General features: G+C 41.3%; 1 protein-coding gene across 1 annotated transcript in view; it reads right to left on the bottom strand.

Annotated features, from left to right (window-relative positions):
• Positions 1 to 1,300, bottom strand: part of GPHB5 (glycoprotein hormone subunit beta 5) — a 4,932-nt gene extending 3,632 nt beyond the window's left edge. Inside the window, exon 1 of the mRNA XM_007460071.1 lies at positions 1,097 to 1,300. Coding sequence (XP_007460133.1) covers positions 1,097 to 1,300 — 204 coding nt within the window. The remainder of the gene's footprint in view (positions 1 to 1,096) is intronic.
• Positions 1,301 to 15,840: the final 14,540 nt, after the last annotated feature.

The raw sequence follows: 15,840 nt of genomic DNA, 5'->3' as shown, positions 1-15,840 counted from the left end.
GAAGATCCCACATGCTGTGGAGCAGCTGGGCCCGTGAGCCATGGCTGCTGAGCCTGTGCGTCTGGAGCCTGTGCTCCACAACTGGAGAGGCTAAAAAAGTGAGGAGACCACCGACCCAAAAAAAAAAAAAAAAAAAAAAAAAAAAATCCAATCTCTTAGGCAGAACTAAGAATATGTGTAGTCGCTGGGGAAACAGGCAGACGCCATATTGCTGAGGACCTTAAAAGTTGGTTCTTGAATTTGCAGTACTTGGTGGTCATTAACAGTTTTTGGAGTCAGGGTGACAAAATCAGATCTTGTGCTTCATTAGGAGCCAACTCCAGCCCTAGTGGGAAGAGGCAGCAGTCACTATATGGTGTGATCTGATGGGATGCTGAAAGGCCCTGTTTCTCCTCACACCTCAAACATCTCCTCCTCTCAGCCCAGTAGGGCTCTAATTTTGAGATTTTTATCCCATTTTAAATGTATTGTCTCTTAAAAAGCTGGATATAATAGTATATGAAGGGCCTTAATGGATCTGTCAGTGATAACCCCTGAGGGGCCCCAGGAATTACTCTAGGGGGTGGGAAGAGAGTACAGCTGGGGATGAGGCACTGAAGGAGGGGCTGAGGACCCGCCCTCGCCTGCTATTTAGCTTAGGGCCTCTCGGTAACTGGCTGGCTTTTTCACCGGTGGAGGAATACAGGGAAGAGTTTGGGTTACAAGCTTGCACCAAGAATTTACTCCGAACTTTCCACTGACCCCCTACATGACTCTGCAGTCAGCCACCAATTGAATTCTTCCATGTCATCTATAAAATGGGTAGAAAGATAGCACATCTTGACCTCCCAGAGATGATTCCCCAATAGACAACCCTGTGTCAATCAAATTATTAATTTTATCAATGCTTTGTTAGAAGGGCAGTATCTTGTTTTTTTCAGATTATTTTTGGAGGATACCATGTAGCTATTTTGTGTTTGTTTGTTTGTTTGTTTGATCCACAGGAAAATGTAGATACCCCAGGTCTATCTCATTTGATTAAAAAGTGAATACTTAAGAACCAGGCCAAGGGGCTGGCCCTGAAGGCATTGCCACCTAGGCCTGTCTTGGGACTCACCTCCCAGGTTTCACAGCGGCCCCAGCAGGCATCCGTGGTGATCCGAAGGCCCTTGCAGCCGGGCTTCTTGGCCAGGAAAGTAAACTCTCTCACCGCACAGCCCACAAACGTGCGCAGGTTCCCGCCAGAGGTGCTGAGGACACAGCCGCAGCCAGCCAGGAGGAGGAGGGCCGCGGGGCCAAGGAAGAGGTATGCCAGCCTCATACTGTTCCCCGAGAGGGAGAGGAAAGAGAGTTTATTAACAGATCCAGCTGCCTCCATGGGACTGCCATCAATGTGTTGGTTGCTATCAAAGGGACATCGCTCTTAGCATTTCAGGAGAAATGAGCCAAGAAATTGTAAGTGCCCACAAACTCCAACACAAATGCCCAAAGTTTCCTCCAAGTGGCTCCAATACGGATTCCATGGACCCACTGAGCTCACTAGACATCCAACCCTCCAAGGGCATCCTCAGGCTTTTCCTTATAGCATTCCACCTGCTCGACTTGACTTGTGGGTGAAAGAAGTTTGTCCCAATTGTCTCTTCAAAATGAACACAGAATATGAGTAACACCAAAAGTAATGCATATCCTAACATAATACAGGGATATACACAAATTCTTTTTATTCAGATCAGGGTATTTGGAATTATGTTACATGCTTTGCTCACAATTATATTTCCAATGTCATGGATGGGGAATGGAGGGGGGAGGTAAATAAACAATAATTGTATGCCCCATACGTATTGCTACCAACCCAACCCACCACAAAACTTGGAAGATGCAGATGTGAACCCTCACACCTAACTTGGTGGCCATTCATAAGAATGTGTCCTACTTGCTACAAATTCCCGCTGGTCTAACCTCCACTCTAATAGGCACCTCGTAGTGAGTGAATTTAAAGCCAAATGATGGAAAGCATCACGGGTATTTAAAACATAACCCCAGTCAACTACCAATCTACTGTCTATCCTCTCTGGGTCTTGGTCATTTCCTGTGCTTTTTCAGGAGCCAGAATCACTCCTTTCATGCTTGGCCCACCAGATGGAACATACCTGGATGTTGAAATGAGGGTGGACACTACACTTATAGAACACCCCCAGTTCATTATGACTTAAAACTGGCTGCAAAGTTATTTATTCCCAAACTGATCTCCCAGTTCCTACTTCTGATCTGTCACCTTAGCAAGGCTATCCGGACTTACCCTCAAGTAGAATGAAGTTACAAGTATGGAGAAGCACTTACCTGATTTTACTGGAGCCACCTCTTCTTTAAAGCTGAAACTTGCACCCAAGGCTTTGGAAAGTCACAATGAGCGGTACAAGTTTGCTCTGGGTAAATGCCTCTACCCTCTGTTACTGGGCTGCTTGATTGCTCAAATATATAGGAAAGGTCTCGTCGATCAAAACAAAAGGGGGGCAGAGTCTTACAGGAACCACTAAATACATCAAAGCCTTGGGATATAAAGCCATTCTCTATTTTCCAAAAGTGATTAACTTAAAGGGTGTTGTTTTGTTTCTTAACATCGCCTACTGAAACAGAAAGTTACCTTGGTGGGTGACATAATCCTAGGGAAACAGTCAAAGGTAGTTCACCTGGCTCTTCACCTGGCTCTGGGAGACCAAGTGCACTGAGGCAAGATGGATTAGATTTTCCTTCGCGGTAACCACAACTTTCCTTCGAAACAGGAGGCAGTCACCAGCAGCTCAGGGCAAACTCCTTCCTTTAACTCACAACACACTTCAATATATTGAAAGATAACAAAACAATAATTCTTCCTGGAGAGAACATGGGATCGCTAACTGAAAGGATGGAAATCACAGTGAGAAGAAACATTTGAATGTCTTAAAATGAGTTAAGGATTATATCATATTAATAACACTTTAAAATGAATCACACAGGAAAAAAATATTAAGATGTTCAACATGATTATCTTCCAGCATGGTACTTAAAAATGACTTTTTTTCTAAGTAGTTTTCAGCATTTTTCACATTTTCTACTTGGGACAGGCTTTTGTAACAGAAAGTCAATGAATATTGATACTTTAAAAATTAAAATAAGCCAATAAGTATCCATTTGTGCTGCTTGTAAGGATATTCAATGCCGTTGTAATGGAACTGTTTCATTTGATTTCAGGTTCTTAAAAGTCTAAACTAAGAATGAAATGGTATTCCTTAAGAGTGTGAAATACAGTTTATATTCCAGTCTGCAAATGTAGCATGTAAATGGATGAAAAAACCTCATTGTTCATGGCATTATTCGGGGTGCTCTAAAAAATAAATAAAGCAAACATCATTCTTGCCTTTAGGAGTTTACATATCATAGCTAATAACGACATAGCCCAAGCCATTTAAGATGCACATTAAATAAATAAATGATACAAAATAAAGAAGTTAAAACATTTCTATTTTCTGCAAAGAAAGGTGTTCTTTAAATAAACATGCTACTCATTAAGGGTTTGATTTTTCTTTCAAAACATATAATAACCCTTAGTGAATCTATCACTATACCATCAATACACCCATCTCTAGGGTCAGATTATTATATATATTTTATAGAAATTGAACTAGGCTTGGAATAAAGGACTTTCTTCAGCCCTTCAGCCTGTGAGTAGCATAACCAGACCTGGGGTACTATAGGGACAGACTGCTTACCTGGCGTGATAGTCCTAACTTGCTGGGCCAAGAGCTAGCCAATCAGCGGTGAGCTGCCGTCCTGACCTGAGACAGTTCAACCCTTTTAGATGAGACCTGAAACTTTCATACCTGTGACTGCAATGTCACAAGATAAAGAAAGACAACAAAGGGAGGCCAAGAGTACCATTCTTTCACACTCCCCAACTTCCTTATAATGCGGAGCTGCGGCATCCTGACTACTCCCCATCAGCATTAACTTCATAAGGATGACAACTTATAGTCATTGAGCACCTACTATGTACCAGACTCCATGGTATCTGCTGTGCTCTTACATATGTTATCTCTAAATCTTATAACAATTCTGTAAATCAAAGATTAATATCTCCTTTTTTCCATTGGGAGAAATGGAGGCTCAGTTATTTTGTAAGCTACCTGCCTTCAAAGCCTTTGACAGCACTGAGGATGGCAAATAGGTTTGTTTCATCCCCGTAATCAACTGCAGTCAATTGAAGGTGCCGCCTGGAACACTGTGTTAAGAAAGGCCCTTGGGGCTTCCCTGGTGGCGCAGTGGTTGAGAGTCCACCTGCCGATGCAGGGGACACGGGTTCGTGCCCCAGTCCAGGAGGATCCCACATGCCGCGGAGAGGCTGGGCCCGTGAGCCATGGCTGCTGAGCCCGCGCGTCCGGAGCCTGTGCTCCGCAACGGGAAAGGCCACAGCAGTGAGAGGCCCACGTACCGCAAACAAACAAACAAAAAAGTAAGGCCCTTGAATCCATTCCCAGCGCAGAAGGCTGTGGCCCACCAACATCATCATGAGTGTAGGAAAGGGGAATGGTATACAGATGCCACTTTTCTGCAATCTGTGCACTGTGCCATGCCACCTGCCTCTCTAGAGGCATTGAGAGGTTGCTGTGTGATTTCTAAGGCTACTTAAGGCCCTGATACCTGCAGAATATCTCAGGATCTCTATCTGCCACCTTCCCTTCCATTTAGCCTGTATCTGCCACCTTCCCTTCCATTCCTGTTGATGTTCCCACCACTAAAGTCCCTCTCTTGTTGTAGCAAAGATGTGCGCAATGTCTCCAAGCACAGGCCCTTAGGAATCTTCTCTCATCTTGTTCCATTATCTTCACATGGATTCATTGTTACCTTGGAGGATGAGTCACAAGATACAAGTTCACTAGGGGTAAGGAGAGGGGAGAAGGGGCGTAGGAGAGCAATCATCTTGAGGTCTAGGGGAGCATGAAAACAGAGGAATGAGCTGAGTGTCAGTGCCTTGAAAGGTTGTGGCCTGGTCCAGGGTGGGAAGCCCCAGACAGGGAGGACTAGGGAGTGTACAATCTGTGCAGGAGATGGAGATATTGCAAGAGCTTGGTAGCTCCCTTCCCTGGCCTAGCCATGCTGATTCTCAGTGGCACAACTTCTTTTGTGACTGCCTTGGGCAAGTTACTTCTCTCAGCCTCAGTTTCCTCTTCTGCAACATGATGGGGTTGGGCCCTATGACTCATAAGGTCCTTCCTAGCACCAGAATTTAAGGGTTTGCAAAACTATTTATGAAGATAACAAGCTGAGGGCAAGTCAGATGGAGAATCCAAAGGTTCATATTATCATAAAGTCATCTAGATTTGTGTTTGTCTGACTCTGACACCTGCCAGCTTGTGATCTTGGAGTCTCATAACACACTGAGTTTGTTTTCTACAAAACTGAAAATGCCTCCTTCATAGGGTTCATGTGAGCCTCCTACAAAATAATGTCTATAAATTTCTTATCTCAGTGCTTGATATCTGATAAGCAGGCAATAAATGCTTTACTTTTTTCCCCATCATCATTGTGTGTACCTCTAAGAAAGAAAAATCTGCCAATAAAAACTTATGTCCATTAATTATTAGGCATATCCTGATTTCAAAGGTATTAAATGTGAAAAAAAAAATACAAGTCTGAAAATAGAGGAAGCAAAGTCTTTGGAGGCTAGGAGACCTTCTCAGCATTCTGAAACCAGGAGACATGGGTAGGTACCAACCATGCTTCCCCACAGCCTGTGGTGTTTTGAGCTGACACTAAAATTGACACATTTTTAAGTAGCAAAAAAGGTCTGACATATTAGATTTAATTTTTAAGGTCCAAATCTCACACTTCATGGATGCAAACTTTACCACAGTACCAAGTTTTAATATATTAATAAATCGTCATGAATACTCCCAAACAATTTCAGTTCTGACCAAGGATGGAGTCAAACTCACCGAGCCAACCTCTGTCCCACAGGTACTAAGTGAGGCCCCACAAGAACTCTGCGGTCTGCTGCATCACTTACAATGATCTCTTAAAGAGTTGAGAAAAGACATGCTTGCTCTGATACATTTCTCCACGTTGTCCTCTCAGAATTCACAATGCTCTGTCCAAGGGCCAAATTAATTAGCATGATGCCTCCTGTGGATGAATAAAAAAGCCACAAATGAAGCTATGTGTTTCAAGGAAGTAATAGAATTAATGATTTTCTGCAAACAGATACAAGAAAGGTCAGCCTTGGATTTTACAAAGTTGAATTTTGCTTTTAATATCCCTTATTTAGATGGGAAAAAAACTCTGGGATTACAAACGAAGATGAATGGTGAAGTCCTGAAAGAAATTAATTTTATTGAAAAGTCATTTCTTCCTTTGGAAGCACTGGGCATTTGTGGGACAGCTCTTCATTTTATTGATTTAAAGGTATAACATTTGCCCTAGATGATGGTGTAGTTGCTATGGTAACGTTTTTTCTAACGAGACTAAAAATAATGAAGCCTGTGTATGATTTACTAAGGCAAGTCAAGCCTTTCTCCACAACTTTCTGAAAGAAGTATCTGTCAGTTGTCACAGATTTATTTCAGATTAAGGGGAACATGGTTTAGGAGCTGAAGTGGAATGTTTTTATTTCCGCCTGACTCTTCCACTTTTGAATGTCATAGACTTGCAGGGCATGGCAGACACATGCCCAATAGAGAGGAACAGAGAGGAGCTTAATGAGTCACAAAGAATCATTCTTTATTTCAAGTGCATCCTGTATTCTCATTGGAATGAGTCCACAAAGCTGCTGGGTCCCCAAATCCTTCATTTGTAATTCCCTAGGCGGTCGCCCAGACAAGGCCAAGGTTGTTGTTAGCTAAGCTTTGAAGCAACAGCACCTCATTTGTTAGTTATTGGCTTTGTTCCAGAAAAAGGTTCCTAGGATCACGGCCCCAGAATGCGTGCGTGTGCCTGTATGTGCCAATGCTTATGCTTGAGCGATGGAGCAGGGTGATGGGAGAGTGGAGACAGAGAAGAGGAGAGCTGTTCTACTCTCCAGCGTTCTCATTATATAACTTAACACATATTTATTAAGCTACTACCATGTGCCAGGCACTGTCTAGCACTGAAGTCACTGGGTTCATTAAAAATAAATAAATAAAAAGATGATGTTGAGAGGCATGAAGGTGGAATAGCTAACAACTAAGAGTAATGATAGGTTTCCTTCCTCCTTCCCTTTCTTTATCTCCTCTTCCTTCCTTCTTTCTGTCCTTCCATATTTTATTGAATGTTACTGTGTGTCAGACACATGCTAAGTACATGTGATGCAAACATGAACAGAGCTAAGAACCTGCCCCCAAAGAGTCAAAAGTCTAGCAAGGGTGATAAATAAACCAACATACATATGGCCCAGATATTGTACTCTTGGGCATTTATCCCAGAGATATGGAAATTTATGTTCCCGTAAAAACCTGTACACATGTTCATGGCAGCTTTATTCATAATAGTCCCAAACTGGAAACAACTCAGGTGTCCTTTAACAGGTGAATGGTTAAACAAACTGTGGTCCATCCATATCATGGAATCCTACACAGCAATAATAGGGAACGAACACACAACAACTCATGAATCTCTGGAGAATCATGGGGAGTGAAAAAGCCAATCTTAAAAAGTTATATATTGTATGATTTCATTTATATAACACTCTTGAAATGACAAGATTCTAGAGATGGAGAACAGACTAGTGGTTGCCAGTGGTCAAGGAGACCCAGAGATAGGAAGGAAGTGGGTGTGGTTACAAGGGGCAAATGTAGGATTTTTGTGATGATAGAAATGTTCTGCCCTTGACCGTGGTGGTAAATAAATGAACAAAATACGTAATAAAATTGCATAGAATTAAATATACACACATACACAGATATAAATAAACTGAGTAAATGTAAACAAGATGGGTGATTATATCAATGTCAATACCCTGATAATATAATATTGTACTACAGTTTTAAGTATAAAAAACACTGAGGGAAACTGGGTGAATGGGACACAGGATGTCTCTGTATGAATAAATAAGTCCTGTGGATGTAATGTTCATAATGATGACTATAGTTAGCAACACTGTATTGTATATTTGAAAGTTGAAAAGAGAGTAGATCTTCAAAGTTCTCGCCACAAGAAAAAAAATTTTGTAACTATGTGTAGTGAGGGATGTTAACTAAACTTAATGTAGTAATCATTTTATATATCAGATCATCATGTTGTATCACTAAAACTAATACAATGTTAATGTCAAATATATCTCAATTTTTTAATGAAAAAAGTATTCTTCATAAAAAAATTAAGTTAATTTTAAGTATTACTGTTAAGAAATAAAAAGAATTAAAAGCCTAAAAAAATAAATCAATATAACATTAAGTGGGATAAGTGCAGTGGTAAAAATGGAGATAGGGTGCTAGGAGACCTTAGATTATTTCCTATCGAGGTGACTCTAGCAAGTTGGGAGAGAATTCATCTCAGGCAGAGGAAACCACACAACTCCACCATTAGAGTTAAGAGCAGACTCTTTTGACATGGTACTATATACAGAAAACCCTAAAGACTCCACACAAAAACTACTAGGACTGATCAAACAAATTCAGCAAGGTAACAGGATACAAGACTAACATACAGAAATCAGTTGCACTTCTTTACACTAACAATGAAATATCAGAAAGGGAATGTAAAAAAACAAATCGCATCAAAAAAGTAAAATAGTTAGGAATAAACCTGACCAAGGAGGTAAAAGACTTTTATGCTGAGAACTATAAAACATTTATAAAGGAAATTTAAGATTATTCAAAGAAATGGAAAGATATCCCATGCTCTTGGATTGGAAGACTTAATATTGCTAAAATGGCCATACTACCCAAAGCAATCTACAGATTTAATGCAATCCCTATCAAATTACCCATGACATTTTTCACAGAACTAGAACAAGTAAGTCTAAAATTTATATGGAACCATAAAAGACACAGAATTGCCAAAGCAATCCTGAGGAAAAGGAACAAAGCAGGACACATAACCCGCCCAGGCTTCAGACTATATTACAAAGCTACAGTAATCAAAACAGCATGACATTGGCACAAAAACTGACATATGAATCAATGGAACAGAATAGAGAGCCCAGAAATAAACCCACACACCTACAGTCAATTAATCTTCAACAAAGGAGGCAAGAATATACAACGGGAAAAAGACAGTCTCTTCAGCAAGTGGTGTTGGGAAAGTTGGACAGCCACATGTAAATCAAGGGAATTAGAACACTCCCTCATACCATACACAAAAATAAACTCAAAATGGCTTAAAGACTTAAATATAAAACATGACACCATAAAACTCCTAGAAGAGAACATAGGCAAACATTCTCTGACATAAATCTTACCAATGTTTTCTTAGTTTGGTCTCCCAAAGCAATCGAAATAAAAGCAAAAAATAAACAAACGGGACCTAATTAAACTTATAAGCTTTTGCACAGCAAAGGAAACCATAAACAAAATGAAAAGACAACCTACAGAATGGGAGAAAATATTGGCAAATGATGCGACCAACAATTTCCAAAATATACAAACAGCTCACACAACTCAACAATAACAACAAAAAACAACCCAATCGAAAAATGGGCAGAAGACCTAAATAGACATTTCTCCAAAGAAGACATACAGGTGGCCAAAGGGCACATGAAAAGATTCTCAGCATCACTAGTTATTAGAGAATTGCAAATCAAAACTACACCTCACACCGATCTGAATGGCCATCATTAAAAAGTCTACAAATAACAAATGCTGGGGAGGGTGTGGAGAAAAGGGAACCCTCCTATACTGTTGGGAATGTAAGCTGGTACAGCCGCTATGGAAAACAGCATAGAGGTTCCTCAAAAAACTAAAAATAGAGTTGCAATATCATCCAGAAATCCCACTCCTGGACAGATATCTGGACAAAACTATAACTCAAAAAGACACATGCACCCCTATGTTCATAGCAGCACTATTCATAATAGCCAAGACATGGAAACAACCTAAATGTCCATCAACAGGGGAATAGATAAAGGAGTTGTAGTACATACATACAGTGGAATATTAGCCATAAAAAAGAATGAAATATTGCCATTTGCAGCAACATGGATGCAACTAGAGATTACCATACTAAGTGAAGTCATTCAGAAAGAGAAAGACAAATACCATATTATATCACTTATATGTGGAATCTAAAATACGACACAAATGAACTTATCTATGAAACAGAAACAGACTCACAGACATAAGAGAACAGACTGGTGGTTGCCAAGGGGAGGGGGAAGAGATGGAGTGGGAATACAGCAGATACAAAGTCGTATACATAGAATGGATAAACAACAAGGTCCTACTCTACAGCACAGGGAACTGTATTTAACATTCTGTGATAAACCATAATGGAAAAAGAATGTTAAAAAGAGTGTTATGTATAGGTATAACTGAATCACTTTGCTATACAGCAATTAACAAAACACAACATTACTGTGTATAGTAAATCAACTATATTCCAAAAAACTTTATTTTAGAAGAGCAGACTCTTCATCTGTCTTGCTCACTGCTATTTCTCCAAGGCCTAAAACACTGCCTGGCTCACAGTTAATTATCAAAAACTGTTCACTGAATGAATAATAAAGATGTGGAAGAGGATGTGGTGAGTTTTGGAAGCTACAAGGAGTCATCATGGTTGAGCAAAGAGTGCGTTTAGGAGGATAGATAGGGATGAGAATGGTTGCAGAAGATGGGCTACGGGTCAGGTACTCTGAAGGGTTCAACCTTTATTCCAACAAAAAGTAGGAGCCAAGAAAGATCCTGTGACCATAGTGAGGAGACAGACTGGAACAAAGACACCAGCTGGGGAGGTTGCTGTGGCGATCCAGGTGAGTCCTTCGCTTACAGTCTCGTATGTTAGAAGTCCTTCAGTATAAGTCCTATGTCCAAAACGGAGGTGTCCAATAGCAATAGAATTCAAGCCACATACGCAATTTAAAATTTCTAGTAGCCATGTTAAGAAAATCAAAGGAAAAGATGAAATTAATTATAATAATTAATTCCAGTGTGTTAAACTCTAGAAATAAGATTGTACCCAATATTATCATATAATCAACATGTAATCAATATAGAACATTATTCATGAAATTCTTTATACTCTTTTTACATCCTTTTCTTATACTAAGTCTTTGGAGTCTAATCTGTATTGATATGTATCATTGACAACACATCTCAGTTCAAAGCAGCCACATTTCAAGTGCTTAAGAGCTACATGCCCTAGCTACCATATCGAACAGCACAGGTCTAATGCATAGATAGTGCTACTCAGTGGCAAGGAATAATTATTTGAACTTCTTCTAGACCCTTTCCATGTGGCACAACTATTAATTCTCACAACAACAGCAACGACAATCCTAGGAAGTATTATCATCTAACTTTATGATGAGGAAACTGAGCCCCAAAGAAGTTAAACAAATTGACCATGGCCTTCCAACTAATCAGTGATGGAGGTAGTATTCAAATTCAGCTCTGGCTGACTGCTTTTTCCCCTATGTGGCTGCTTTAGCCACTCTATTATGCTGTTCCAGTGAGAAACCTTGGCCTGCAGTGAGGGATCATAAGATCAATGGAAACATTGATCTTATGGAAACATCTGAGCCCTCGCCAACTGAGCTCGTGCAGCTGATGCATGTGAAATTTCAAAGCTTGAAGCAGCAAGGAGTCCATAAGAGAGATGATTTTTTCCCCAGAATTTATCAAAATGCTTATTTATCTAGAACCTGATTTCTGATCTGCTGAGCCTAATTACTTGATTTGAGAGTCTCAGTCTTTAGAAATGTGCTGGTCTGCCTAACTGAATCACTGCTTCTTACCTTAACCTCACTGAGGAGCTCACATCAAAATAAATTATGGGGAGAAACTTCTTCTAAGTAGAGATGGCCCTGACATTTAGTGAATGATGAAGCCAGAATAGTATTCAGGTCCAGAGGCAGGAAACTAATATAATCAAGGGAATGGAAGAACTTCATAATAAAGGATTGGCTTTGAAACAAATCACCAGCCTAAAGGCTGAGGGGAAGGAAGATACAATATAAGATCTTGAAGCCATGATGGCTATGGATATAGTGAACAGCAGTATTTCTAAGGCTGACCTAAGACCCATTTCTCTCTGTAGCTGTGGCCCCTGGGCCCTGGGTGTCTCTTGGAACAAGTGACCCACATTTGCAAAATGCTGGCCAAGGATTAGAGATGTAGTTTGAGATGTTTCAGAGCTGAATAAAGTAAAAGTCTCAAACCCATGAATCTGAATTAACAAGCCATGGATAGAAAGCCAACTAAGGCCGAGAACATGAAGCTGAAACAGTCTGAATATTAAGTACACAAACTTCTAATACCATTTGTTGACTTCCTCACTATGTACATGACCTCTCTATCTGGATGCCACAGAAACATCCCAAACTCATTATGTCCCAAACAAAGTTCTTTATCTTTCTCTCCAGGGTCTTTCCCACCCCTTTCATCTGGCATTTTCCATCTCTGTAAATGAAACCCTTTGAGATTCATTCTAAGCACCTCCCTGCCTCCCCCCACATACAATTCTATCAATTTTATCTCCTAAGTACCTTGTGACTCAGGTTCCTAATTCAAAACCCTTGAAGACCCTTCTTACTTATGCCTCTGACTCCTTCCTCTCTCTTCACTGTACCTAGAAAGATCTTTTGTCAATGTCAGTCTAAACATGATTTGTACATTCTGGTTTAAACTCATCACTGCTCCCCATGGCACCCAAGACAAAATACAAACTCTTTAACAAAGCTCTCTCCTTAGCCCCTCCCCATTCTCACTCCAAGTTCAGGTCTCTCTGCATGAGCCAAGGACCACCCTCTCTCTCATCTGGCCTTCACACTTGCCCTTTCCTCTCCCCAGTCCCTACCTCTGCTTCACCCCCTATTCATCCTTTAGGACTTGGCTTAGCTGCTTGCTTTCTTCAGAAAGCCTTCCCTGATCCTCAGAGTCTGAGATGGATGTCCAAGACGTGAGCTCTCATCATGCCTCGTGCCTCCCCTATTGCAGCTCCTTTCATATGGGACCGTCATCAGCGGTTCACTTGTCTCCAACCCCTACTAAATTGTAAGCTCCAAGTAGCTGCCCTGTCACTCTCCTGTTCACCCTTCCATCCTCAGCGCTTGTAGAGAATAGGCAATAAACACTTAAGTAAATGAGGAAAACTGAATGCTTGTGGAGAACACCAAATATCACTTATTCCCATTTTCCCCCAACTCAAAACTTTGTGAACCTCCATTAAAGTTTGGCAAATATTTCTGGAAAAGCAAATAGTCAATCCAACAAGATCTGCCTTGCCATATCTAAATGAGAACTCAGTGGGACAGTGCAGGGTCATCATGAAATGCCACGAGGTTTGAGTTAGTGCAATGTGGGGCCCACGTGTAGGGGTGTGGACTCACCCAGGCAACAAGCAGTTCTGGAAGCATTAGGCCCAGGGAGCAGGGTCAGCACCCACTTTCCCGTTATCTTCTTTCCCATCACAGGACACTAAACCTGCTGGCTTCCACCCCCTACCAATATGAACAGATTCCTCCATGTGAGTGGTCAGGCAGGGCACATATCTGCTTCTTGGAACTCCTCGGCACCTTGGTCTGTTTGGCTGAGTTTTATGACTACAATTACTTGGAAAGGAAAAAACATTTTCCTTCTTTGCAGCTTGAAATGTCTCATCAAAGAAATGTGGAGACTATGGAAATCAGATTTGACTGGCAGACAGCTATTTGCTTCGATCACTTGTGCTATTCTGTAGCTCTCTTTGGAAAAAGGAGTTTGGGCTTTTCTGACAGCCTGATGGGCAAGGACATAATTTTAATAATCCTCTCCCCTCAGGGGCAAAAGTAAAGAAGGAAACTTCATAATGAAATTACTGTGCCTCAAATATGTGGTCGCTAGGTTCATCCTTTCTGCATTGTTCATATCCAGGACTCTGGAAACAAGATGCATATTTCAGGCATGCCTGACACTGTTGTTGATGCTCTGTTTTCTACACTGCCTTGAAGACCGATGAGGCCTGCAAAAGACTGAGCCTGTGAAGCTTTAGAAGTACTATCAGAACACACACACACACACACGCACACACACACACACACACACACAGTTCAACTCTGTTCATCACGTAAAAATCATGGATCTAACTCTTCAAAAAATTACAAGGCCCTTGTGATTTTTAGACTCCAATTTCCAATGTTATGATTGGGGTTAGTTGGGAGGAAGGGATGCTTATCTCTCATTCTCACTTGTCTGTAGTGGGCAAGAGGAGAGAATGGATAGAACAATTCAGCCCTCTGTCTCTCTACTCCACACTCCCACCCTCTGTCTCTTTTCTGATCCAATGATGAGATTGGGAAACAAACAAGGTGACTCAGCATCCTGGAGGTTTAGAGTTCAGGTAGATTTATCACTTGGGATGGTTTTGGCTGCACATAACAAGCCACTGAAGGTACCATAAGCATACTTGAGCTTAAGTAACAAGAAACCCGGAGTCAGGACGATCCAGCTTTCGTGTGGCTGCTCAACAGTGTCATCAAGGACCCAGGTGCTGCTCATTTGTCTGGTCTGCGATCCCCAGCGCGTTGACATGCCTCCCTTCATGACCTGCCCCAGCTCCAAACTTAGTGTCCTTAAGCAACAGTGTCCAAAAGCAAAAAGGAAGGAAGGAGGGAAGGAAGGGAGGGAGGGAGGGAGAGGGAGAGGGGGAGTGAGGGAAACAGGAAGGAAGGAAATAAAGGGAATAAGGAGAGGAAAGTATGATACCTTGTCACAGCACTTCTCTTTTAAGGGAGAAACGTCTTCCAGAAGTTTCCTCCGATTTCCTCTTTAATCACTTTGGCCAGAATCAGGCCACACAATCATGCACTAGCTGTAAGGAAGGCTGGGAATGGGAGTACCTTGTCTGCAGCTGGAAGACCAGCTTTGCTCACAAGGGAGAAAGGCACCTACTGGTGTGTCAGGTAGACAACCACCAGTGCCTGTCACAAGTGTTGGTTTGAGTCAGAGCAAAGGCCCTGTCAAGTTGTGCTCTCTAATTTAACCTCATTCAGTAGGAAAGCCAATATTTGTACCTCCTCCTGTCAGATTCCTGCGTCCTATCTTTCTATTAGTTCCACGCTCAGAGCAAGGAGAGAGTCATGATTACTTATTACACTCAAACACTAACAGTTACTGCCAGGAGCACAGTTGACCACAGAAAAATAAACCACCGCCCTCAGTTTCTTTATCTGCAAAGCGAAAGGTTTGGATGACAGCATCTCCGAAGCCCCTTCCAGCCCGGACAGTCTGTGGTCCTATGACTGTGCATTCAAATGTCTCCAAGCAGTGAATCAAATCACAATCAGCCTAAGAAATGTTATGAAAGGAAACAATTTTACTCACATTGACTTACATTGGCCTTAAGGAATCAAAACTAGTAAATAATGATGAAGTTTGAAGCCAGTGTCAGCTTAATAAAAATAGGAACTTGTGAATATGCCCCAAGCCTGTTGTTCAGAGTAGCCATGTAATGGGCTTATGAGAGTTTAGGAAAATTGTTATTCCCTTGAAACTGAGTTTTGTTAAGACAAGCAGAATGACAAGGCACTAAAAATGGATCTCCCCTTCATCTCTGCATTGAAACGATCTCTAATGTCTACAGGATACAGCCCAAACGCCTTGACACAGCTTATAAAAGGTCCTAGCATCAACCTCCATTCACAGCTAATGTTTTGAGTCTTACTCTGTGCTCAATACATATGAAGCACTTTACATGTCATTGTCTCTTTTAACCCTC

This window comes from Lipotes vexillifer, unplaced genomic scaffold (assembly GCF_000442215.2).
Source record: "Lipotes vexillifer unplaced genomic scaffold, Lipotes_vexillifer_v1.1 scaffold672, whole genome shotgun sequence".
NCBI classification, from domain to species: Eukaryota; Metazoa; Chordata; class Mammalia; order Artiodactyla; family Lipotidae; genus Lipotes; species Lipotes vexillifer.
Note: the sequence above shows the minus strand (reverse complement) of the source record. Positions and strands in the feature narration are given on the sequence as shown.